This window comes from Bos mutus, chromosome 13 (genome assembly GCF_027580195.1).
Source record: "Bos mutus isolate GX-2022 chromosome 13, NWIPB_WYAK_1.1, whole genome shotgun sequence".
NCBI classification, from domain to species: Eukaryota; Metazoa; Chordata; class Mammalia; order Artiodactyla; family Bovidae; genus Bos; species Bos mutus.
In genome coordinates, this window is record NC_091629.1 from 51740590 (window position 1) to 51767189 (window position 26600).

Here is a 26600-nt window from a genome sequence, read left to right on the forward strand (position 1 = left end):
AATTCCAGCTAAACAGTGTCTTTACTCCTGGACAGTATTTACCTAAAGCTTTTATGTCTTTTGCTGTGTTGGTGAATTGGCTTGAATAATCAGAAAAATTCCCATACTCTGTGACTCCTTGTATCTGTAGTAGATCTACTGTTTGCTGTAAACAGCATCTAGTTTATCCTTTTCTATCTCAGCTGCTCTTTCTGTTCCTCTAGACCAAAGTTTGAAGGTTTCCCCAAAGCACCAGTGCTTCTAAATCAGAAGTACTTTCCAGAGACTCCAGTGCTCCCTACTTCTGTCTGCAAGATGTGTGATCCCTCTACCTGGAATAGAGGCAGGCAGTTGGTGGGAGAGGAATTAACCGAGTATACTGGGGTGAGATGAGTGGATGCAGGATGGGTGATCAAATTATTATTAAGGAAATTATGTTCATGTCCCAGTAGGTGGCTAATAACAGTCATCTTACATGGATAAAATGAATTGTGTTTGTAGGGGAGATGAGGGAAGTCTTTAGCAGATACCTTCATTAGCTCCTGTACATATAACAGTTGATCTTTATCTATCTATATATATATACTAATATATGCTATATATACTAATCATATATTTATTATTTATGTATTTTATGTAACATTGGAAAGTTACTGTTATTTGTTTATTTGCATTTTGTTTTTTAAGATGTATTCCTATTCTGAAGTTTTGCTTGGGAGGCACTAGGGTATTTCTTTACAGACCCAGAACCATTAACTATTGAAGTCCAGTGAAGGTGGAAAAAGTCTGATCCTTTTAAACAGCAGCAAAGACGATTCCAGAATGGGCAGCCTCTAATCATCAGACCCTTGATACCACCAGTAAATGGTGTTTATGTAAAAACACCACAACAGTTTTAATCCTTTGTCAATTTTTATCTACGTTTCAGTTTGTGCTATTTAGCTGGCATGTTCCATTTTACCAGCATGGCTTTTAGTAATTGACTTCTGTCCATATTTGCATATTTGATTCATTTTTTTTTGACCAGGGTGGTGGAGAAAATAACTTCAAGAGTCACAGTCGCACAAATAGTGGTATTAGTTCAGCGAGTGGTGGAAGCACAGAACCCACAACTCCTGACAGTGAAAGACCTGCTCAAGCTCTCCTGAGAGATTATGGTAAGCCATGTTTAGTTTAGTTTAGTTTTATTTTTTAATCTAAAGTTGTAGAAAAACTTTTAATGCCCAGCTATATAAAACAAGCAGAGAAATTTTAAACTAGATTTTCATATTCATGATTTTTATGTACTTAATATAACAGAGAAGCTATTAGTCTAAAACATTATGAAAAAGAAAACAGATCTTTTAAATTTAGCGCTACAGTTTTTAGTAGTTAGATTTTGGATAGTTTCTTAGATTTTATAAGTGATTTATAGGAAACATTTCTGAATTTTGTACCAGGCGCTAGTAATTCAGAATCAAATAGGATTTAGGCATTGCCTCAGAGTCTAATGGCAGAATCAGTCAGTATTTCAGTTTTTGCAGTGTCATGAGGATGGGTAATGGTTTATGCATTAGATGGCAACCCAAAGGAGTCTGCCTTTGTGTTTGAAGCCTGTATACCCTATATCTAGTTAGATTCTTCAGTCACAAAGAGTAAGGAAGCATTTGCAAGTAGAGCATCCTATTCATAATGTCCTTTACCGTGGCCAGTTGCTTTCTGGGTTTTGTTGAGTTTGTGGGTGCCTTTATGTTTTTATGCATAAATACTAGTGGTGTATTGAATCTAAGATTATTAATCCAACTAGATTGGAATGAAATCTAGCTTCTTAGATGGAGTTTAATGTTTTAATCATTTGGAGAGTTTATAAGCCCAGGAGTCCAGGCATGTTTCAGTGATTTAAGTTTGCTATAAATATCCTTCAGCTTGTCAGATATATAAGGTCATTATGTGGCTATTTAACACATTTAAATATTGCATTTATGAAGAAGTTATTTAAATCGTTATTTTATTCATTATGCTTGTGTTTAAATATAGGTGAAAATTTGTTTATTTTTCCTGCTTCTAAGACACGTTTAAACTAAAGAATTTTTGCATTATTATATGTGTTCTAATATAAATGTTCGAAGTGGTTATTGTTTGTTTCAGCATTTTGAACTGGTGTTAGTGAGTTCTGCTTGTAATGTCATAAAATAGTTTTTACTAAGAAATCCAGATTTGTGTTAGTGTTGCATGAATGTCTCTCTTTAATGATCATTCCTTTTTCTGTTGTCACTGCCCTCTTTCTGATAGGATCGACAGGTATAATGTCCCTAAAGCTTCCTTTATAAATTCAATTTAGTTTGTCCTAATTTATTATTAACTGACTAGTAATTACTTTTAAATATAGAATTGGAGGCTACATAAAAACACAGTAACTTGATTATTTAATTTTTTAAGAGTATTAAAGTTGTCTCAGAGAATTAAATGTTAAAGTTTGCTTAAAAAAGCATTGCATGTGACTTTTGACAATATGAACCCTGAAAATAATTTCAGCAGATGCTTTAGGATAATTCCCAGCATCTGAAGAGATTCTGAAATTTGAATTCCTTGCTCTATAAAATTCTAAGGAAATAATTGATAGCCTTTTGATTTTTTCATTGTTTTTTTTTTAAATGTAACTCTGTGAGTTAATTTGGAAATGTTGAGATTTATACTGTTATAAGAATGATATTGAAGCTTTCAAATCCCAGTGGATGTCTGTATGAGAGTACCTGAGCTGGGAGCTAGAAGCTGCTCTGGTCCAGTGTGTGTGCCCTGCGCACCATTGTTCAGTCAGGCTCAGCTGCTCAGGCCAGTGGGGCGGGGAGCATAACACTGTGTGGGTGCCCGTCATGCTCACTGTGGCTGCTGTGGTCTGTGCCTAGTGGAATGCTGTGCTTCTCGTTACTAATGCTTAGTTGTTTTCCCTCCCTGTGGGATGTGGCATTGGGGTTATATCCTAGCTCTTAATACAGATTCAGCTGCTGGGCTCCTGATTCGCAGCATTCATCTCGTCACTCAAAGACTCAATTCCCAGTGGCGGCAAGACATGAGCATATCACTGGCAGCTCTGGAGCTCCTCTCTGGACTGGCAAAGGTGAGATGACAGTCCCTTTATTTTAGCCCAGCAGCCTTGGAGTATGGCTCTTTTTTCTGTATCTCCTGACCCCTTTCATGTCGGTGTTGCAGTCTTGATTATACTCATCACAGTTGATATCCAAAGTGTGCAAAAATGAGCCTCCAAGTGAGATTTTACAAAATGATCTTTACTTTTCTGTTTAATAGGGTCAAAGAGTGTGAATGATATTTTTGCTGTTAGATGATAGGAAACATTTCAATACTTGCTCTTTATTTGCACATAATGATAGAACACCGGTTGATTTTGTGTTTATTCATAATACCCTTAAATTTTCAGCATGACATTTTGTGCCATTATAAGATCATCAATCATCTAATTTTAACAAATAAATACAGATTTGGCAACGAAAGAACAACTTATCCTAAAATACACCATTTGGGCCTACCTGTGACTCTTCCCATCTTCCATTATCAGAGATAAATGAAAGTTGGCTGTACTTTCAGATTTCTTTCCCAACTGTTTATCTATTTTGTGGAACCTTAGAGTTGGGTGTCCATTTGCATTTCTCTCTCTCTTTTTTTTTATTAAAGTGAAATTCACATAACATAAAATTAACCTTTTGATGTGAACAATGCAGTGCCTATTAGTACTCTCACAGTGTTGTGCAACCACCCCCTCTTTCTGGTTCCAAAGCATTTATCACCCCCAAAAGAAACCCTGTACCCATTTAGCAGTGTTTCCTGATCTCCCTTTCCCCTTATCTCTAATAACCACCAGTCTGCATTCTCTCTCTGTGGATTTACCTATTCTAATATTTCATAGAAATTAAATCATATAACCTGTGACCATTTGTATGTGGCTTTCTTCACTAAATACGTTCTTGAGGTTCATTTATGTTGTAGGAAAAAGTCTCAATCTCATTCCATTTGTGGCTAAATGATATTCCATCATATTTGTGTACCAGTTTGTCTATTCATTCCTCTGTAGCACATTTGAGCTGTTTCTACCTTTTGACTCTTGTGAGTAGTAGTGCTGCTGTGAGCATACATGTACATGTGTTTATTTGAATGCCAATTTTCAGTTATTCTGGTTATATAACTAGGAGGGGAATGGCTGGGTCATATGGTAATTCTGTATTTAACTTTTTGAGAAGCTGCCCAACTGTTGTCCTCAGCAACTGAATCACTTTACCTTTCCACCAGTGATGTAGGAGGGTTCCAGTTTCTCTGAATCTTCACTAGCATATAACTATTTTCATATCTGTAAAATAGGCAGGATCATCTTGTGTGTAACATCTGGTCATGTGAGGATGAAGTGAAATGAAATACGTAGAACACTTTGTAAACACAAAGGTGATATACACGCATAAGGTGATGTTGTCTGAGATGGTAAACTTTAAGCCCTCATTTTATAGATGAGGGGACAGGTGAGCAGAGGCTGTGACTTACCTGAGTCATGAAAGGCAAAATAGACAAGAAAACCTGAGGTGTTCTCACCACCACTTAGAGCTTACCTTTACCTCAAAGATTCTCAAGCATAGATGTAATGGCCATAGTTTTGTGAGGAGCAGTTACTGATATAGGAGGTAAGAACAGCCATTTGTGCAACGTGCAGGACCACATGGTTTTTGAGAGCAAGGTACTGTTGACTGTGACCGTCAGTACCCTTGCAGTAGTAAGGAATAATTAACCCTAAATGGAGTGCTGTCTAGACCTCCCAAATCATAAAGGGCTGACACTACCTGATTTCATGACTTGCTATAAAGCTGTGGTAATCAAAACAGTCTGGTATTGGAATGGATTAGATAACTAGATCCGTAGATAGAGCGGGGAGTCCAGAAATAGATCTGCGTGTGTATGGACATTTAATTTTTGACAGAGGTGCCATGATAATTAAAAGGAGAAAGGATAGTCTTTTCGTCCAGTGGTGCTAGATCAGATCTTCGTATACAAAAAGAGAGAGAAAGGAATGTTCAATGGTGTAACCATTTTAGAAAACAACCCCCTGGAGTAGGGAAAGGCTACCCATTCCAATATTCTGGCCTAGAGAATTCCATTGGGGGCTTAAAAAATGTGTCCATTGGGTCACAAAGAGTTGGACACAATTGAGAGACTTTCACTCACACTTCACAGGTCCTTAAAAAACTAAACATACACCTATCATATGATCTAATCAGTCTGCTCCTAGGAAGTAAGAGAGCATAAACTCTTACAAAGTTTTATACATAGCACCTTTATTTGTAATACTCAGGAACTGGAAAAAATCCAAATGTCTAACAGATGACTGGATAAATTAATTATGGTGTAATCCATATAATGGAATACTACTCAGTAGTAAAAAGGAATGAAAAATTGATATACACAAGACTCTGGATAAATCTCAAAACAATTCTGTTGAGTAAAAGAAGCCATACTCTCCCCCCACCCCAAATAGTACAATACTCTACGATTTTATTTATATAAAACTATAGAAAATGCAAGTTAACCTATAGTGACAAAAAACAAATCGGCAGTAACCTAGGGAGGGGACAAAAAGGAGTAGGGGGAAGTTTTGGGTTTTTTTCCTGGGGAAGTGTTATAAAGGTTCATGAGAAGATTAAGGGGTAATGAATATGTCTACCATCTTGATTGTGGTAATAGTTTACAGGTGTATACTTAGTCCAAAATTTATCAAATTGTACACTTTAAATATGTGTAGTTTACTATATGTTAATTATACCTCTGGACAGCTGCATAGAACTTTGTAGCCGATAGAGCATCATTATGGGGTGGGTTAGGGGGCTTAAAAAAATGTGTACATGTTCCATTGCCAGCTCTTCTTGTGATCTATGGCAGTCATGAGTAGTTGTACCCCAGCAGTTTAGGTTTTAGAGCATGAAAAGGGATGCTAAAATGAAATTTTACTGTTTTAGGGTTTGAAAAATGCCCTCTCTTTTTATAGAGTGTATATGATAGTACATCTGAAATATTATATTCTCAGAAAGGCTGGGCCTCCGTGTAGAGGCTTTGAAATTGGTACGGTGGTTCCTGGCTAATTGTGTTCACCAAACGAATATGCTCAGGTGAAGGTGATGGTTGACTCTGGAGACCGGAAGCGAGCCATCAGTTCTGTGTGCGGCTACATTGTGTACCAGTGTAGTCGGCCAGCTCCTCTTCACTCCCGGGACCTGCACTCCATGATAGTGGCAGCTTTTCAGTGTCTCTGTGTCTGGCTGACAGAGCACCCCGACATGCTTGATGAAAAGGTTAGTTTACTAGGTATTAAAACAGAAAATAGGAACCAAAATGTATATTGGGAAAATATCTTTTAAAAGAGAATATCTAAATTTAAATCCAATATTGCATACTTTAAGCTGAATATAACTTGTTATATTTCAGGAGAACACTTATCCTATTGAGTGTAACTGAAAAACTATCATCATGCTTATATAGTTGATCCTTGAATAACATAGGGTTGAACTGTGTGGGTCCACTTACATGCAAATTTTTAAAAAACTGTAAATACTATTACATGATTTGTGATTGGTTGAACCCATGCATGTGAAGCTGTGGATAGGGAGGAACTGCATATATGGAGGGCTGACTTTAATTTATATGTAAAACAGAAAAAAAAAAAGAAAAAATAATTTATATGTGGATTTTTTTATTGTACTGGGGATCGATGCCTCTAACTCCCATGTTGCTCAGGGGTCAACTGTATTTGATTGCAGATTAACCCATAGAGAAATTCTTTGAAAGATGGAGCTTTGGATAATTTATCTGCAAACAATCAGGATTGTGTTTTCTTGAAAGGATGGTAGCCTTGAGATGGCCAGAAGGTACTTTGGTCACCTATCATTAGACCAGAAAGGGAAGTTGATAACCAGGCTGCAAACCTAGAGAACACCTTGTTCGTAAAGGTTGCTTGTAGCTAAAAATTTCATTTCACAATGTTTCTTTCATTTTAAGTAAACGCAGATTATCTAGGCTGCTTTCTCTTACCATTGTAATACTTTTCTTATGGGAAGACAGTTATAAAAGAATGCATAGTGTAAATAAAAGAAGAGATATCAGGCTTATTGGAAAATTATACAGAGCTTTATGTAGTTTATAAAAATAATACCATTGGTTAAATCTTAGTCATTTGCATGATGACTTATAGCATTAGGATACCAGAAATTGTTTTAAAAGTATACAGGTTAAAAAAAAACAAAACAAAACAAAAAAATGAAAGTATACAGGTTTAGCAGAATTACTGTTATATCTCTTTCAGTTATCTTTCACAATTTATAGTCCATGATAATTTTATAAGAATGGTGACTGATAAAATTGAAGTGAATTTATCATTACTTATTATCTAGATCTCTTAATACTCAAATTTAGATCTTTAAAGAAAAATTTGAGGGGGGGGCAAGTTTATTTAATTAAATTATTATGAAGTTAATATGTACCTACCAAAGAAAATGAGAAATTAGAGTCCCACCACCAAAACACAACCAATATTGACCCTTGGATGTATTTCCTTGTCTTCTCATAAGATAGATGTATTACAAAAACTAATCTGCTTTTCCTTTTTCTAGGATTGCCTTAAGGAAGTGCTGGAAATTGTGGAACTGGGTATTTCAGGAAGCAAGTCCAAGAACAGTGAGCAAGAGGTCAAGTACAAAGGTGATAAGGAGCCAAACCCTGCCTCTATGAGAGTAAAGGATGCTGCTGAAGCCACCCTAACATGGTATGAAAGTGACGTCACAGGGATTGTGTCTAGGAGTTAGACAGGATTAGATGTGATCCTGTATTGTTTCATCTCCTCCCCAGTTGTTCAACATTAAGTGACATAACCTGATTTAGCATACTTTTTCTCCAGAAATAAAATGGAAAAGAAACTGTCTTGTTCTTTTGGACCAAAGAAACCAGGATCTTGAGGCTAAAAGTTTGGGTCCTTGTTTTTCTATGCTGGCTGACAGTAATTCAAGTCATATCATGTTAGAGCTAGAAAGGATCTTGGAGAGCCTTACCCACACCCTCACTCTGATGGCTGAGTCCAGAGATTTCGATTACACCATTACCTCTTCTGCTTTCCAGCTTAGTGGTTTTTATTCTGTGCTACACCATTTATATTACATATTAGAGGTTCATTCAGCCAAAACTTATAAACATCCTCTTACGAACTAGTAATAGAATTGTAAAAATAAATCAGGTTTAGTTTCCACACCCAGAGAGCTTCTAGTCCAATAGGGAGGAATAAGATATGAACACAAATATCTGTAATATTAGCTGGAGAATAAATGCTCCAAGAGAAGGGGTACATATGGAATGCAGGTGTGTTGGAAGAAGGGAGTGAATACTTTCAGATTCAGGGAAGTCAGATTCCTGAGGAAAATCACGTTGACCTGACTCTCAGAGAATGGATAGTTTGAGCTATAAGTCAGATTGCAGGGGTGGTTACGGCAGCAAGAGAAAATTCCTATTTCAAGCATTTGGTAATGAAGGGACGGAGACAGGTTGGTATCTTGAAAAAGTAGCAGAGAGAGTTGAAAGTTTATGTTTGGCCGGTTAGTTAGCAGAGTAGAAAGAGGGAAGAAAGGCAGTTTATTGACTGAAAGAGACAGATGGAGAAGATTGGGTAGAATTGGTACAGTTAGGAAGAAGTGGCTTATGAAAGGGTAAGTGTGGACGAGGATCCAGAAGAACATAAGAAGCAGGGAGGAGGAATGTCAGATCATATTGAGTTGGCTCATCTTGGTCTTCTTAGTAAAAGTGGTAAGACAGCTTGTGGGCTTCCCTGGTGGCTTAGCGGTAAAGAATTTGCCTATAATGCAGGAGACAGGGATTTGATCCCTGGGTCACAAAGATCCCCTGGAGAAGGAAATGGCAAGCCACTGCAGTATTCTTGCATTGGGGAATGCAATGTACAGAGCAGCCTGGCGGGCTACAGTCCATGGCATCTCAGCAGAGTCAGATACAACTCCCTGACTACACAAGAAGACGGCTTGCAGAAGATTTGTATGCAAATGAGCCTTTTCCAAGAGAACTTGGGGCATGCACAATAAAGTTGGGTTTATTTCTGTTCTTCATGGGCTTAGGTTATTCAGTAAAGTTTTAGAAGCATGCTTGCTTTAGTTCATTCCTGCTCACTGTGCTGATGCTGGGCTTTCAGTGACTGTGGAGGTTTGGCTGATAGCTGGAAAATCAGAAAAATGTGATTAATTACTAGAAATAATTATTAAAGTCCAGAGAGAAGACCATGTATGGTCTGGGGTGGACTTAAAAAGGTTATTAAAAACTAAGATCTGATGTGTACCTTGAAGAATAAAAGGGATATGGAGAAAGGGGGAAGGATATTTCTCACTGGGACTCTGCATTATATAAAAATAAGTTTGCTCCATCCTAGCCTGTGGATGGGACATTCCATTGAGAGTATGATTGGCAGCAAGGTTTGGATATAAGCCCAGAATGAGCAGAGAGTCATGCTTGTAGCCCTCAACCTAGGCAGGAGTTGTCTAGGTGGCTCATCTTATCTCTGCTGGCAGCTCTACAAAATGCCTCATGTCTTCAAGAGGGCCCTAAAGAGCCATCATGAAACATCCAAAACCAATTTTCTCTGTTCCCACACAGTTAGAGCTTTGTGTCAGTATCATGACTGTTTTCCAGCTATGCAAACTCAAAATTTTGACTCTTTCTGTTTATCTCTGTTTTATCTGTCTTTCCCCATATAAACTCAGTGACCAAGTCTGGTAGAATTTAATTTTGAAAGTATTTCCTCCATTCCCTCAGACCTCAGCATCCTAGTCCAGGCCCTTCTCACTTTCTGTCTGATTTCCCTGTTTTCAATCTCTTACTCTTTTCGTTTTGCATTCTGTTACTGAACTCATCATCTTAGATACTGTGCTTATTCTGCTGTGTGAGTGATTGAAAACAGAAGATTTCTGTTTATTGCCATATGCTGTGAAATTTTTGGTCTGGTGTTCAAGGCCCTCCTTGAGTCCCCACTCAAACTGTGATCTTTCCTAGCACAATCCTTCTGCCCCAGCTGGCTGGCCACTTGTGGCTGTGAACTGCACGTGTTCATACCTGTCTGTCTGCTTCCCCTGCGTTTCTCTTGGCCACATCCTCCACTGTTAGCTGCTCACATCACATCTAGCTACCTCTGTGGAACCTTCTTTGATTACTCTGCTGCTTTTCCACACCTCTGTGTTCATTCAGTCTGACCCTGCCACACTACATGAATTCTATGGTGTCATGATCACACCTGGTCGTATTTGATACGTGGTAGTCTTAGCTCCCCACCCTGGGTAGAGGCCCCATTTCCCTTTTTACACCCCTCACAGTGTGAGCACACAGGAGATAGTTACAGAATGCAGATCAGCTTGTTGGTGGTTTTCCCCTTGCTGTATAATATACATTAGGACTCTTGGAAGTCATTTCAATAGCCCCTCTGCTTAGTCATTTTTAAGAGTTATTTACCAAGTTATTTAGTCTCTAATTTGGGGATACTTTAACCCCCCAAGTGCCCATTTCATTTTAATTGTTGATAACTTGGTGTTTACATCGAGCTGAAATCTCTCCCGCTTTAACTTCTACCCATTTGTTCTGATTCAGACTTTTGATCGTGAAATTCTTTTTTTCCAGAGTGGGGATATCTGAAGACAATGCTTGTGTTCTTTTGTTTGTTTTTTATTTTACATTTTGGCTGCATCCCCTGGTAGGTGGGATCTTAGTTCCCTGACCAGGAATAAAACCTACACCCCTGCATTGGAAGGCAGAGTTTTAGCTGCTGGGCCACTGAAGGAATTCCAACAATGCTCATGTTCTTTCTCATTCATTTCTGCCAGTACCTTTAACTGTTTTTCATATGACAGGGATTTAAAGTACTTTTTATCCTAGTCATTTTTCTTTCAGTGGCATTGGTTTGACTGTGTACCTCTTTAAAGGGTGATCACCTTTAAACTCTGTAGAATATTGTATTTTCATTAAAATTGGGTTTTTGAGAACCTAGTCAAGGCAAACTTTAGAGGCTTTTATTTATTTATTTATTTTTTAACACATTTACCTTTTGTCTTTGTCATCCTGAACACTTATTTTGGGGTGTTTGGATGTAATATATAGAATTTTACATTTAAACTTGAAATTTCTTTATGTAAGATTTACCTTATTATTTTTAATCTTTTAAGATTCTTTTGGATCCCAGCTCTTACTCTGTCTGGTAATATTAACTCTGCAGCTCAACTTTAGGTCAACTGCAGATTTAATGAGCCTGCCCTGTGTGTCCTAATCAGAAACTCTGATAAGAATATTGAACAGAAAAAGACTGACAAAGCACATGATAAGAGATTTCCCTTCTGGTTCACAGGGATTTTTAAATCTTATCTATAAGTTTTTAATGATATACTGCCAAGTAAGTTGCATGTCTTAATTTCAAAGATACTTCTCTGCCTTTCCAGTCTAGTCATTATCAAGAAGAGAAAATGTAGTTAGGCTGGTGTGATTTGATCTTGGTGACCTATTCCCTTCCCAGCACCCTATATTTTGATAATGTCTTAAAATCTTGCATGGAACATAAGCTTACATGGTCCATATGCTTGTGACAGCCATCTCTGTTCCATATTAGAAAACCCATGTTTTTCCCATTACTGGTTTTCTACAAATCCTTAGGCCTGAACTCATCATGAAATTCTCCTTGTCTTTGAAATTCTTAAATAGTCCTCGTCCTAGGAGGAAAAAAAATGGAGGAAAAAGTATCTGTTGAGCAGTGTTGTCTTCTGTTATCAGAGAGATTTGGGTTCAAGCATTAGAATGAAAGAGAAGAGGAGAGGCTACTCAAGCTGAGAATTGCAATGATGAAAGTAGTGGTGGGGAATACTAATTTTCCAAATGAGTTGCTTTGGAAGGGTCTGATGATATTAGGACCACAAGATGAAATCTTTATGTTTTCTTAACAAGATTCTTTCTGTGTTTCAGTTTCTTAATTATGAAGTAGGAATAATAATGGTACCTATTTCATAGGGTTGTTATAATAAATAAATAAAATGTTATGTGTCAAGAGCTTAGCTCTAGACTCTGGCACATAGTAAGTGGTATTGTATAAGTTATTACTACTGTTCCTTGAAGACATGCAGGAATCTCTGTGGATGTAAACATTTTGGAATGTTTAGGCTTGATCAGTTGAATTCTAATTTAAAAAATATTTTTTTTCTTACATATTCTCATTTAATAATTACAGCAATCCTGTAAGATGTAGCTACTAGTGCATCTAGTTCCTGGTCTGTAAAATGAGGATAGCTGTTCATGGCCACACAGTGAGAGGGCAGCAGTCTTGGTTTCTGGTCTTTTAATGATCACTTATCTCTTCTGAGCCTGAGTTTCCTCAGCTGGAAAGTTGAGGGGATTTGGCTGATCTTCAGATCCTTGTCTGGGTCTAGAATGCTTTAGCTAGCATAGTCCTTAAACCTGGAGTGTGCATATTTTTAAAATATATCTTTAGGAGCTTCATGATTTGGAAGTATGATTGGTCAGGTCCTCTGGGGAGCAGGCTTTGAGAGAGAAATTTACCTGTAAGAGGTTTATTGGAAAGTGCTGTCAGGATCAACCCTTTTGGGGGAATGAGGAAAGTCAGACTGAGCAGAGGGAAGAACCAAACTATGATGCATTTGCAGCAAAGAGCTCTGGAGCTGGGCTGGCCCTTCAGGAGTCTCTCATGTTGGGACCTGGGTACTGGGAATAAAGTGGTTCTCATTGGCCTCTCCAGGACTCAGCTGAAAGTTAGGGCCACTGTCTCCCTGTATCTGGGGCAGTGGATCTTTCCAGTTTTGGAGAGGGAATCTGGACAGCACACCACAACATTCACCACAGGGAGTAAATCTGACCCTCAAAGAGGAAGCATGGCTGTGGTCAGATAAATCTAGAGAGACAGATTGATGCATGGGGTAAAGTTATGGTCTTACTTTGGGAATTAACTGTTATCTTTTGCATTCTCTCTAGTATTATGCAGTTGCTTGGCGCATTTCCTTCACCCAGTGGTCCTGCCTCTCCTTGTAGTCTGGTGAATGAGACCACTTTGATCAAATACTCCAGACTGCCAACCATAAACAAACATAGTTTCCGGTACTTTGTCTTGGATAACAGTGTCATCCTGGCAATGCTGGAGCAACCTCTTGGAAATGAACAGAGTAAGTTTCAGCACTTTGGGCTTTTTCCATCGCTAAATCAACATGTCTATCAATATTAGCAAGCTGTCTCTGGGATCGGGGAAGGAAAGACAAATTTTAAGTAATTTTGCATTTGTCAAAAAAGGCTTCTAGCTGATAACATAATAGCAACTGAAAAGCAGAGGGTCAGAAAGTGGAATATACATATGAAATAGAATCTTTTAGAGGCTCTTAATGTATATCTATTAGAAAAGAGCTCCATAGCTGTATAAAAAGTTTATATTGATAGAATATTTTCTGTTGTTTCCTGTGTATGAAAATCATTATTCCTCTTCCTTCCTTCTTGGCCTTTGGATCCTGCACCTCTCCTGTCCCACCTTCACTCCACATTGTTCTTTTTCAGTTATTGTTGCCACCCAAACAGGCTGGGAATTGGAGGAGTCATCTTCACCTGCTCCTTCCTGTTACTCCCTTATGTATTTGGTTTCCAAGTTTCTCTTCCCTTAGTGACTTTGGCATCTTCTGTTCTCTGCATTCCTCCCAATACAACCAAATGCAGGACTTTTATTTCTAGATTATTGCAGTTGCTTCTTGCCTGATCTGATTGTCCCTCCTTCCAGTTCCAAAATTCATCACCCTTCCCTCCATCCTACTTGCTGCCACTGGTGCCTCCATCCTCAAATGTAGATCCGATCATGCCCGTGCCCTCCTGAAAATCCTTCATTGATTTTCCATTGACGCAACATGCACTGTTTTCTTCCCATCTTTCCCCCAGTTACAGCCATCTCAAGGTGTATTACCCCTGCAGTGCAGACTGCTCAAAGTACATTTTTTTTCAATTGGAATCAACCAATATGTAAAGGAAGCATATTCTTATAGAAATCCTTATTGCTGGGAAGGGGAAGGAAAGTGAAGATTACAGAACCTTTAGGCATACAGGAACCCAGGGAATCTACAGATGAAGAAAGTAGGGCTCAGAGAGGGTATTTGACTTGTTCATGAAATGAAACTAGATGTTTCCCAGAAGTTCAGGGAAATAACCACCAGAGATGTCCTTCATGTTATGGTAAAATATAGTGATTTTAATAAGAACTAGGTGGGGCTTCTAATTGTTGCCCAACTCCAGAAGCACTGGTCCCAGGTCTTTCCTGCAGGTACCTCATCCTTCTCTACCTTAGACCTGGGATTGCTTGACTTTTTCCCCTGGCTTGTATTAATTATTCCTGGCTCCTCCTGCTTCCCACTCCCAAGCTACCTGCTATAAGAGTCTATAAAATACCAGTCTCTCCTCCAGGTTTCCTGCCTGGAAGGGTGTCAACCCTTTTCCAAATTTTTTAAGACTCCACTCCTCTCATTCTAAGTGATTTCATTACATTGAAAGTCTACCAAAAATATGAACAATTGGGATTATTTAGATGTACAAGGACATGTTAAAACAACAGTAAGAGAAGTTTGAACAAGTTTGACTGCTAGACCAGAGGAAAAAGAAAGGACTAGGAAGAAGGATCTAGGTGCTTAAGAAATCCATTCTGCGTTCATTCCCCCTTGGGATGAAACAGTGCCTGCCAGTGGTGGGCAGCAGTACACAAAGGCATGGGTGAATGTGACCTCAGCATCACAAGCACCCAGCCTGTCTTTTGCATTTAGACCGTCTGCAACACTGACAGTTAAGAGTATTTGCCAGTATAATGTTTCCAAAAAATGTGTATATGTACTGCTGGAGGTATGTGATAATGATGTTATTTTATGTATTTTTAAACAGGTGTTTTAAAAATATATAATTAACACACCAGAGTTCCTGGTTTTCCTTTTAAGGATATAATTTCCTTTTGAAAAGACAGAAAAATGGAAGAAAGACGTTAATAAAGAAAGTAAGATACTAGTCACAGCGGTACATGGGTACGGCAGAATCTGCAGAGGTGTTCACAAAGGAGAAGAGCTGGAGAAGCGCTGTGCTAGGGCTGCGTTTAGTAGAGGTTCTAAAATAGACAGCAGGTGTATTTTAGGTGGTTCACAAAGGAGAAGAGCTGGAGAAGCGCTGTGCTAGGGCTGCGTTTAGTAGAGGCTCTAAAATAGACAGCAGGTGTATTTTATATGTTGCCGGAAATAAAAACTTTTCCACCAACATTTTATTCTAGATGATTTTTTCCCCTCTGTCACTGTGCTCGTCCGGGGAATGTCTGGAAGACTTGCTTGGGCACAACAACTTTGCCTTTTACCCAGAGGAGCAAAAGCAAATCAGAAGGTATCCATCAGAAGTTACAGGGGAGTGGCTAGGAGTGAGTGCCTGTGTATGCGTTTATGTGTGTTGTGATTTAAAGGTTAAATAATATTCCAACAAAAATAACAGAGAAAATAAATATTTTTGATCCTAGCCAGGTTCTCAGTGAGTTCACATCAGAATCATCTTAGGAGGCTAGAATTCCAGGTCCACTGAAATACTCTTTAAAGACATCTTCAAGGCAGGTGTAATTTCAGAAAGCTTTCTGGGTGCCTCTGACATCCACTTAAGATTAAGAAGTGCTCTTCTGAGTATGGCTGAGTCCCTTTGCTGTCCACTTGAAACTGTCACAACATTGTTAATCAGCTATACTTCTAAGTAAAATGAAAAGTTAAAAAGAACTGCTGTTCTGAAGAGTGGCCCCACCTTTTTTCATGGAATGTTAAATAAAATCTACGTACATGCCATGTGAAAAACATGTGGCCAGATCCTAGATGTCTCTGTCAACAGTACTTAGTTTCTGATTGTTTCATTTAACTGTCTAACTGGCAGTATGCTCTGTAATTTTTTAATGTACTGTATAATTTAATGAAGTCTTTCTTTGGAGTGGCACAGCTTATTTCTTTATAACAGCTGTAATTATGTGAATAAAATTTGCTCATGGGAGAAAGTTGGAAAATGAAAATAATGAAGAAGGTATTTTAAGTCACTCTTCAGAAGTAGACAGCCTCTGTTTTAGTGGATTTTCTTCCAATCTTTTTTTCCCTTTCTGTACCTAACACTTCAATAGAATTTAGTCATTTTGTATACTGCTCTTTTCATTTTTTATCACATTGTAAGCTTTTACTTACGTTATTAAAAATTATTTAAAACATGGCTTAATAAAATTTTACCAGCATTTGAGAGAGAAATTCACAAAATTAGAGTACGTGCCTAAAATAATTCAACATTCTAGACGTTGCTGTTGCATAACATGCGTTTGCTCTGAGGAGCACATGCCTCTTTTCTCCTAGTGGCGTCATACCTGTCACCAATCTGTCAGCAACACTATAAGCCACTTAGTCCCGTTAAAGACTGAGGAGGAAGGAGGTCAGAAAAGGCACTAAAACCTGTTTGACAGTTTAATATGTGCCATATATATATATTTTTTAATCCTTGCAGCAGTCTTGTGATATGTTGTTTCCGTTTGTCACATGTGGAAAGAGAAGTGACATAGTTCATATATGTTTATTAAAGCACAGATTTGGAGCCATGAAGACCTAGATTCAGTGCCAGACTTTTTCAGTTAAGCGATGCTAAGTTTCTAATGGTTGAATTCACTGTCTAGAGATGCCCAGTGGATGTCAACTTGTATGATTTGAGAGCTGTTGGGGGAAGAAGGAAGTTTGAGCCTTAAATTTGGAAATGCCTTATCTATTAGCTTATCACTGAATGTGGAAGATTCAGGCCTGGTACAATAGAGGTCCGTAACACACATATCAGTTGCAAAAATCTGTAAGTTGATGAAGATTTTTATAAAAATAAAAAAGAGTACACTGGTGCCTTTACCATTAGCAATAGTATTTGCAGATTTTTACTGAGATTCTGTGTTTTGTAACCCTAGGGAAACATAGACATCTAAGAGACCAGGGAAATACATGTCATTTTGGATGGCACCAAATGTAATAAACATAGTGTTGTTTTTTTTAACAGCTTTTTGTGCCTGAACCTCGTCCAGTTCCTAAAAATGATGTTGGACTTAAATATACTGTGAAACATCGACCATTTCCTGAAGAGGTGGATAAGATTCCTTTTGTGAAAGCAGATCTGAGCATTCCAGATTTGCATGAAATCGTCACGGAAGAAGTAAGATAAATTATTACTAGCTATTGTTAAGAGAATGACTATAAACATCCTTAAACAACTTCTGTGATCAAGATACTGCCTTTGTTCGGAATTCCTGGAGGTGGTTCTTAAGATGACCTAGATGTTTGTCATCCAGGAGGTTGCCATGTAGTAAGACAAATAGAGACTGTGGCTAAGTGAAAGGAACTTGACATCGGGCTGCCGATGTCCAAAGGAACCAGACTAAAGGAACTGGACTGGTCTGTGGTTTCATTAGTGTGAGGGCATAATCCAACCCTAGTGGAGGATATTTGGAGAGGGGAGACCAATTCAGAGACCGTTATGACAACTCAGGCAGGGGATGGGAAGGACTGCTTTATTGGTAGTATAAAGTTTAAATATATGGCATGTCTCATAGAAATATTTTGATCCAGACAGTCTTGGATTGATGAGGGATAGAAAAGAGCTGAAGAACTTTAGATTTTAGGCTTGAGTGGCAAAGATAATAGTGCCATTTATAGAAATATAGATACTAGGAAGAGGACAGATTAGAAAAAAATTACTTGGCTTTAGATTAATTTAGGTACTTAACTAGATTAAATAATTGGTTGCTTAGGTCAAGGAAGAAGAGTTCTAAGAAATGAAAGACGGGTATGTCAGGGCATGAGCAAATAGAAGGGCAGGTATGGAGGCTGCCTATAGTATCAGATGCTGGAGAGACTAGGGGAAGGAACACTAAGAAGAGGCCCCTGGATTTTGTTATGAAATGTTGGTGACCTTTGAGATCAAGTTCAAAGGAGTATTAAAGTGTAAGGTCTGGGGAATGAATGGTAAATGAGGAAAAGGCAGTGAATATAGGCTACACTGTTAACTGTTAGCAGTAAGGGGAAAGGTTGTTGTTTAGTTGCTAAAGTCATGTCCGACTCTGCAACTCTGTGGACTATAGCCTGCCAGGCTCCTCTGTGCATGGTATTCTCCAGGCAAGAATACTGGAATAAGTTGCCATTTCCTCCTCTAGGGGATCTTCCCGACCCAGGGATTGAACCTGCGTCTTTTGCATTGGCAGGTGGATTCTTTACCTCTGAGCCACCAGGGAAGCAAAAGGTACAGAGTAGAAAATAGAATGAGGAAATGGCCTAGTGAAGGAAAGGCAAGGCTAATTTTTCTTTTCTTTTTTTTTTAATTTAAGAAGAATCAGAAGTAGAAGGAGCCAGTGAAGAAGGGTCAGCAGCCTACACTGTGAGGCAGGCTGGGGAAATAAGTAATAGAATAAGGCCCTGGAGGCAATTAGGTCAAGAAAATCTGTGATTGTATCTAGAAAAGGGGTCCTTCTGGTAAGATAGGAGAGAAGAGAGGCTTGGTTTAGGTTCAGAGACATTTAGAGGTGGAAAGAACGGAAATTGAAGCTGCTTATGTAAATTTTAGTTCTTAGAAATGACATAGGGAAGTAAGGATGCTTCTTGAAATTGCGGGCAGCCCAGCTAGATTAAGTAGTATCATCTGTAGTGAAGTTATTTAACTCACTCTGCTGACTTTCTTCAAAAGTTCTTGGTATCCAGAGGCATAAATAAAAAAATCTGAGTGATATGGAGATTGGCCAGGTGAATAGAAGCATAAGGAATAACATAGCCATTTTATATGCTTAGAAGAGGGTATTAAGGTGTCAGATTTGGGGGTTTAGTTTTGGTTGGGACATAGATGAAGCCAGAAGCCTTGGAGAAATAGAGGGGTTGTTTACCCCACAGTGTTGGTAAAGGGAGAATGGGTATACAGGTGAGCTGTAAGAAAGGAATTTCAAAATTGAAGCTCTTGAAAGTACAGCACATTTGAAGTACAGAGTTTGTCATGAATGGCCAGAGTTGTGAAGGTTGAGGAAGTTGTAGGAATGTAGGCCAGGCTATTCACCAAAGAGGATGAAATTTTAAATAGGATAGATCAGAAGGAAAGCAGAGGTAACTCCCAAGAGTATAGCAGCTAATCCATGCAGTTGTGGACTTCAAAGAATGAGGAGATCCTTGCAGGACAAAGATGGACAGGGGTCTGGAAGAAGAGGGAAAATGATGTGGAAGATGGAGGGGACATGGCAGAGAATGGCAACTCTGCCCCCTTTCTTGCCAGTGTAAAGGGAAGCAGAGACAGAATGGTTTCACTTATAGCGAGGAGATAAAGGAGCAATTTTTGAAGCTATAGGAACATTCTTGGGGTTTTATTTTAACTTTAAAACATTTTTGCTTGGTTTATGCGTATTTGCTCTTGGTTGTATTGAATTGAAGCTCAGTGTTGATCACTGAAAATTACCTTCTGTTTTGTTGCTTGCAGCCTTATTTTCATTTAAAAATTAAGATTAATCCTGATACAATAATTCCCCCAAAATGAAATGTTCGGTTTATTTCAGTTAGAAGAGAGACATGAAAAATTAAGGAATGGCATGGCCCAGCAGATCGCTTATGAAATACACCTTGAGCAACAAAGTGAGGAGGAATTGCAGAAGAGAACTTTTCCTGATCCAGTTACAGATTGTAAGCCCCCACCCCCTGCCCAGGAATTCCAAACAGCACGTCTTTTCCTTTCACACTTCGGATTTTTGTCTTTAGAAGCATTGAAGGTAATTTTCATAAACTTCTATGAGTAAATATATTCATAAATTAACATTCAACTAATGATAGCTAAAGCATTTTTGTGAAGATGGAGAATTAAAAAAACAGAAACTATTTAAAATCTTACCTTTCATACAAGGAAATAAAATTCTATGATGCTGCAGCCTACAATATGAGCTCCAAGACAGTTTTCCCATGAATGTATTCAGAGTTCTGTTGTGAGAGCTGCTTTGATAGTATATCCACCTCTGACTTTTCCTAGGTGCTGTAGAACTCATATTACATATATTAATGACATCTATAAGCAGTTAGAAAAAGAATGTTAAAACTTTTCCCTGGTAAAGGTTATGACTGAAAGTATGGGCTACAGTTGACTGCTCTTTCATGCCACTTTTGAAAAGGAACGAGTGTAAACACTTGTTAGGTTGTGCAGTTTCTGGGGTCAGACTGTCTTGGTTTATGTCCTGGCATCACTGCTTACCAGCTGTGTGATCTTGGGAAAGTCACCCAGCTTCTGAGCCTTAGTTCCTCATGTCTGAGATAGGGCTGATAAGGGTGTTGTCTCACTGTGGTTGTGTCAGGCGTGTCATGTAGTACATAGAACAGTCAGCCAGCCTGTGACGTAAATGTTGCCATTATTCTTAATTTCATTAAAACAGTTTTACTAGGAAAGTGGTAGCATCTGTATTTCACATACATAGAAACAGGGCCCCAAAAATGTGAAATAGCTTCCATGTATGTTAATTTAGAATTTGTACTAAGCCTATTTGTTTTGAAAAACCCAACTGAAGATTGCCAGGCAAGAAGTCACTTATTGCACAAGTTGCCCCCTGCCTTACTCTCTAGCAGCTACTTGGCTAAAGGCCATTTAACTTTTAAGAAAAGTAGAGGGGAACATTGCTGTCTTGAGTTTGGATTTTGGCATGTAGATGAAAAATATTTTATGTTGTAGAAAATTGATGTAGAAAAGTGGTGGAGAGTAAAAAATAAAAACTCTTAAAATGCAGAAGAAAAGAACAGAAAGAGGAAATAATGAGAAATGCAGTGGTAAATGTGAAAAGAAAGGAACAAAGATACAATCTTACAGATGATTAGTGATATTCCTGGTGGAGAAAATTGGACAGAGTAGAAGCAGTACATAAAAACATTCTAGAAGGAAATGATTGCATGCTATGGACTGAATGGAGACAAGACAAATCTCTGAGATTGCAGTTTCCTTTCATGTTATCTACTGTAGTTGAAATGTTTAATCTTTCAAGAAAATAATTCCTATGCTTTCTCACCTGGGTCAGAACATAGGGAAAGTCAGAAAGTAGCCTGATTTATTTTATGAATCTAAGCGTACCTCTAATAACTTAAACCTGACAGAACACACATGCAAAAGTATATACAAAAGTATTAAGGAGAATACTAATAAAACTGAATTCAGCAGCACGTTAAACAAATTAACTTCTACAACCAAGTAAAGTTTATCTTAGGAACGCAGGAGAGTCAGTTATGGGTAAATATTAGTAAAGTTATTAAGAAAATAATTTGATTCTGTTAGCAGATCAGTCAATACAACAGTCAATATTCAGTCTGATTTTTAAAAAATGAATAAACAGCCAAAAACTTCACCAGGGCCAATAATGTAGATCTGTGTAAATGGCAGCCCATTTAGGAAACAAGATGGAGAATGAGGAAATGTTAAAAAAAAATGTGTAGGGAGATTCCCCCAGTGAGTAACATCTTACCTAACTATAGTATAATATCAAAACCAGGAAGGTCAATGAAATACTAAAAGAAACTAAGTAAGAGGGAAAAAACCATTGGAAAGGAAAAGACAGTTCCCAGGTAATATGATTTCTAATTAGACAGCCATGGCATCATTGACTCAGTGGACATGAGTTTAAACAAACTCCACGGATTCTCCACGGTGACCGTTGATCTTGAATCATGTCTGGACGTGGCAAACAAGGCGGCAAGGCTCGCGCCAAGGCCAGGACTCGCTCTTCGCGGGCAGGACTCCAGTTCCCCGTGGGTCGAGTGCACCGCCTTCTCCGCAAGGGTAACTACGCCGAGCGGGTCGGGGCCGGGGCCCCGGTGTACCTGGCGGCGGTGCTGGAGTACCTGACGGCCGAGATCCTGGAGCTGGCGGGCAACGCGGCCCGGGACAACAAGAAGACGCGCATCATCCCGCGTCACCTGCAGCTGGCCATCCGCAACGACGAGGAGCTCAACAAGCTGCTGGGCAAAGTCACCATCGCCCAGGGTGGTGTCCTGCCCAACATCCAGGCGGTGCTGCTGCCCAAGAAGACTGAGAGCCACCATAAGGCGAAAGGCAAATAGAAGTCTGGATTACTTCGCAGCAGTTTAGGTCTCAATCAAACCAAAGGCTCTTTTCAGAGCCTAAAAAATAAAAAAAAATAAACAAACTCCACGAGATAGTGAAGGACAGGGAAGCCTGGCGTGCTGCAGTTCATGGGGTCACAAAGAGTCGGACCTGACTGAGCTACTGAATGACAAGAAGAAGGAGAATCAGTAGAGTGTTTAAAGTAAATGAAAGTTAAGATCGCCACATATGAAGTACAAATATTAATGACTATAGCTGTTAATATCCAGTTAGAAATACAATGCAAAATAGCTCAGTTACAACTGTGATATTGATAAAAGTTATCCTAACAAACTTTATTAGGAAAAACACAGACCTAGAGGAAAGAACTTTAAGAAGTTATTAAGAGATATAAAGTACATATGTGTTATGTTCCTGAATTAGAAGATCATCCAGAGAACAAGCTGATGAGGTAGCTTTAAAAAAAAAAAAAGAACCAGGAGCCCGTGTCCTATAAGATGTGTTGTAGCGCACTGCCAGACTGTGGTTCCTTCTCCACGATTTCAGAGTGAAAAATGAAAAGCAGAACGTTTTTTGTATGTTTGTAGAAAATTCATTTAGTGGAAAAATCTGACCTGAATTGACACAAGGCTATTTGTAGTCTTTTTTCATTGTGTTAATACTCTTCTGTTTGACTGCAGAAATAGTGGTGTCTTTAAAGACAGGGTGTTGCCTCAGCCCTTGTTTGGAGTAGGAAAAGAGTAATCCTTGCCATCTCTGAGGGATGCTTTCCTGAAAAATACCAAGGATGATACAACCTGCTGGTCAAGATCAAGATCTCAAAGAAGATAAGGGATCAGGGGGAAAGCAAAATAAGAAATGCATAAAAAGTAATAGACTATTTTTTAAAGCAGTTAGGTTTGCAGAACAGCCGAGTAGAAAGTGTAGAGGGTTTCCATATAACCTCTCTTCCTCCACACATGTATTTTCTCCTAACATCTTGCATTGTTGTGACATAATTTGTAACAATTGACGAACCAGTATCAGATGGATTATTAACTGAACTCTATAGTTTACATTAGTGTTCACTCTGTATTGTACGGTTCTGTGGGTTTTGGCAAATATGAAATCACATATGTCCACCATTATAACACTATAGAGAAGAGTTTCACTGCCCTAAAGTCCACTGTAGTCTTCCTAGTCATCCCTCCCTTTCTCTGGAAATTCCCCCAACTCCTGACAACTACTGATCTTTTGCTGTCTCCACAGTTTTGCCTTTTACAAAATGTCATATAGTTGGAATCATATAGTATGTACTCTCTTCAGATTGGCTTCTTTCACTTAGCAGTTTGCATTTCAGGATCCTCCATGTCTTTCTGTGACTTGATAGCTCACTTCTTATTATCATTGAATAATATTCCATTGGGTGGATTTACCACAGTTTACTTACAGAGAGACTCCTTGGTTGCTTCCAAGTTTGGGCAGTTATGAATGAAGCTGTTGTAAACATTTGTGTGCAGGTTTTTGAGTAGATGTTTTTAATTCATACGGGAAAATACCAAGTTATGCAGTTGCTGTCCTGTGTGGTAAGATTATGCTTAGCTTTGCAAGAAGTTGCCAAACTGTCTTCCAGCACGGCTATACCATTTTCCATTTCCACCAGCAATTAATAAGAATAAAATACATACTAAATTTTCCTAGAAAGTTTGGTTATTACAGAGAAAATTGGATTTTAAATTAAATACATAGTATGATCTCAACCGTCTTTAACAAAAAAAGGCAAAAGAACTGGAAGGAAGTACACAAGAATGTTAAATAGTTTCTGTAGTTTGGGATTATGGTTCTGCTTATTCCTGTCACTTTTTAATTTTTTTTACTTAATGTTTATTAAACCATGAGCAAGTATTGCTTTTATAATTAGAATAGAGCGAAGAGATGATACCTTCTCCTTTCTTCCTTTGGCGGTAGGAACCTGCAAACAGTCGTCTACCTCCTCACCTTATTGCACTTGACTCCACGATACCTGGATTTTTTGATGACATTGGGTATCTGGATCTCTTGCCATGTCGTCCCTTTGATACGGTTTTTATTTTCTATATGAAGCCAGGCCAGAAAACAAACCAGGAGGTAAGATTTCTGGATTTGGGGGGTAATTTTTTATGCTGTAAATTGAAAAAAATTTTCATGGTGGAAGGTGAGTTATTCTTTATCTTTAAAGATTTCTTGTGAATCAGTTCAGAAACTGAGTTAATGAAAACTATGATGCCTAGAGCCTCAAGTCTTTTGACTCTCAATGAAAGATGTAGAGAAGAGCTAGAGCATGTCTTTCTTACCTTAAGGAATTCAGATTCCTAAGACACAGGAAACTAAAATAACAAAAGTTAACCATGAAAAGCTAAAGTTAGGCTTTACTGCCCAGCAACAACTGTTTACTGACCATCTTCCCTGTGGCTCCCTTAATATGCCCAAGTATAGAAGTGATAACACCCTTTCCTCTTGAGGAACTCACTTTCCAGGTAATTTCACAAGGAAATAATTTTAGTCAAGGCATGCACAGTAGGAGAAGAACATCTGAAATAAAGTAAAGGATAAAAACAATAAGTAAAACACAGTTGGATACATGTAACAAAGAGACTAGGAGAAGGATGAAGACAACTATAAGATAGGTGAGAACAGAAGACCGAGAACAAATGTCAGGAGATCAAGTGTCTATCAGAGATAAGTGGTTGAAACATGGATTGGACAGGTAGTTACCAACTGTGACTAAGAGAGGACCAAAGGAAGATGTGTAAAATATAGAATGTATTCTCATGTATAGAGTGCTATGACTGTATTATCTTGGAGTTTCACTATAATCATTGTAAGACTATTAGTTAATCAGATTAAATACACTTAAAGAAATGTACCAGAATTACAAAATGTTTATACTAGAAGCATATTTCAGATTATTGGCAGACTACTAGAAAAGGAGAAAATTCTTCTCATTTCATGTTAGTGATTCAGTAAATACTTACCAAGTGTCTGCTGTCAGGTGCTTGGGTTATAGTGGTAAACAAGATATACAAGGTTTCTGGACTTCTGGAACTACTGTGTAGAGGGAAAGACAGATGATTAAACACACAACCATTGATAAAGTGTGCTGATAGGAACATGTTATAGGAGCCATACCATGAAAACCTAACCTGGTTTGAAGAAGACTTCCTGGAATAAAAGACTTTTAAGCTAATGTATCAGGTATACATTGGAAGTAGGTTAAAAAGTAGAAGTGGGTTGTCACTAATCAAGAAACAGCATGTGCAAAGGCCCTGGAGATGAGAGAGAATTTCATTTTCATAAAATTCATTATTGGTTCCAATTTGTTTAGAGCTTGGGAGGCTACCAGTAGCCAGAGATGAGACTGGTAGACTCAAGTTTTTTGGAAGATCTTCAGTAGAAGTGGATTAAATGCAGAGGGTGGGGATCTGTTTTGAAGGAAGTCTAATGCATGGTTCATATGAGAGTAGTGGGGCCATTTTCCTCCTACGTATAGAAGAAGACACAAACCCTTGAGGTAATTCTTACACCAGTTGAGTTTCCTTAGCTTTTTAGGGACCAAGGGTGACTAGAAAACGATAAGATTTTCCCAGAGGCCTCCTTTAGACTGGCTGAGTCCTGCCTTCCCTAGCCCCATAGGGAGGATTTAGATGAATTTCCAGCTGCCAGTCAGTGGCCTGCAAGTTGAATTTAACTTACTTATTGTATCTTGGCTACATTTTAAAATTGTTTAAAAGTCTCACCTCTGAATAAAATAATTAATTGGGAGAAAACAAAAACTGGCTGTCAGATCAGTTTCCTGGCACTTAAAAGAATATGAAGGGATATGGGAAACTAAATAGGTACACTTCTGAAAAGAAGTGTTTAAGAGATGAGGCCTGGCAACGATGCCCACTAGATTGAGAAGTATCTGATGTAACCACATATTTTGACTTCATTAGGTTAGCATTGTATGAACTACATCAGTGATCTGTGGGCTGGCTACATTAAAAGTTACTTGGGAGACCTCTTGAAAGTAGTAATTCCAGGATCTTAGCTCTGCTAATCTGATACAGAAGTTCTGGAGTAGGCTAAGAAAATTTCATGTTTAAGAAATTCCTCAGGTGATTTTGATACACTACCTCTCTCCCCATTTCATTTTTAATTTGTAGAGGATTTCTCATTTTCCTTCTTCTAGCATTGGACTTTGAACAGCAGCAGTGTTGCTGTTTTGAGCCAAGTAATTCCTTGTTGAGGGAGCTGTTCTATAAAAATAGGACATGTAGCAGCATCTTTGGCCTCTGCTCACTAGATCCCAGCAGTGCCCCACCAGTTGTGATGTCAAAAATGTTTCCAAAAAAAAAAAAAAAAATGTTTCCAGACATTGCCAGATGTCTGCTGGAGAGCAGAATCCACCTGATGAGAACCACTGTTTTAAAACAGGGGACTTTTCT

General features: G+C 38.4%; 2 protein-coding genes across 5 annotated transcripts in view; both read left to right on the top strand.

Moving 5' to 3' along the window:
• The window catches only part of RALGAPB (Ral GTPase activating protein non-catalytic subunit beta), a 93403-nt gene that overhangs the window by 52080 nt on the left and 14723 nt on the right, over positions 1 to 26600 (top strand). For 2 of the 4 annotated variants that reach the window (XM_070381718.1, XM_005895987.3), the window contains 9 exons: positions 1007 to 1136; positions 2943 to 3076; positions 6120 to 6302; positions 7617 to 7768; positions 13015 to 13202; positions 15320 to 15426; positions 17095 to 17247; positions 19622 to 19831; positions 24103 to 24261. In XM_070381718.1, the coding sequence (XP_070237819.1) occupies positions 1007 to 1136; positions 2943 to 3076; positions 6120 to 6302; positions 7617 to 7768; positions 13015 to 13202; positions 15320 to 15426; positions 17095 to 17247; positions 19622 to 19831; positions 24103 to 24261 (1416 nt within the window). The remainder of the gene's footprint in view (positions 1 to 1006; positions 1137 to 2942; positions 3077 to 6119; positions 6303 to 7616; positions 7769 to 13014; positions 13203 to 15319; positions 15427 to 17094; positions 17248 to 19621; positions 19832 to 24102; positions 24262 to 26600) is intronic. The other 2 variants (XM_070381719.1, XM_005895988.3) reach the window with 1 other exon arrangement.
• On the top strand, positions 20536 to 24080 carry LOC102280777 (histone H2A type 1-like). The gene has a single exon (XM_070381720.1). The coding sequence runs from the start codon at positions 21759 to 21761 to the stop codon at positions 22149 to 22151; it is 393 nt and encodes a 130-aa protein (XP_070237821.1). The 5' UTR covers positions 20536 to 21758; the 3' UTR covers positions 22152 to 24080.

Coding starts and splice junctions, on each gene's coding strand:
- LOC102280777 (XM_070381720.1), top strand. CDS start 21,759: ATGTCTGGACGTGGCAAACAAGGCGGCAAGGCTCGCGCCAAGGCCAGG.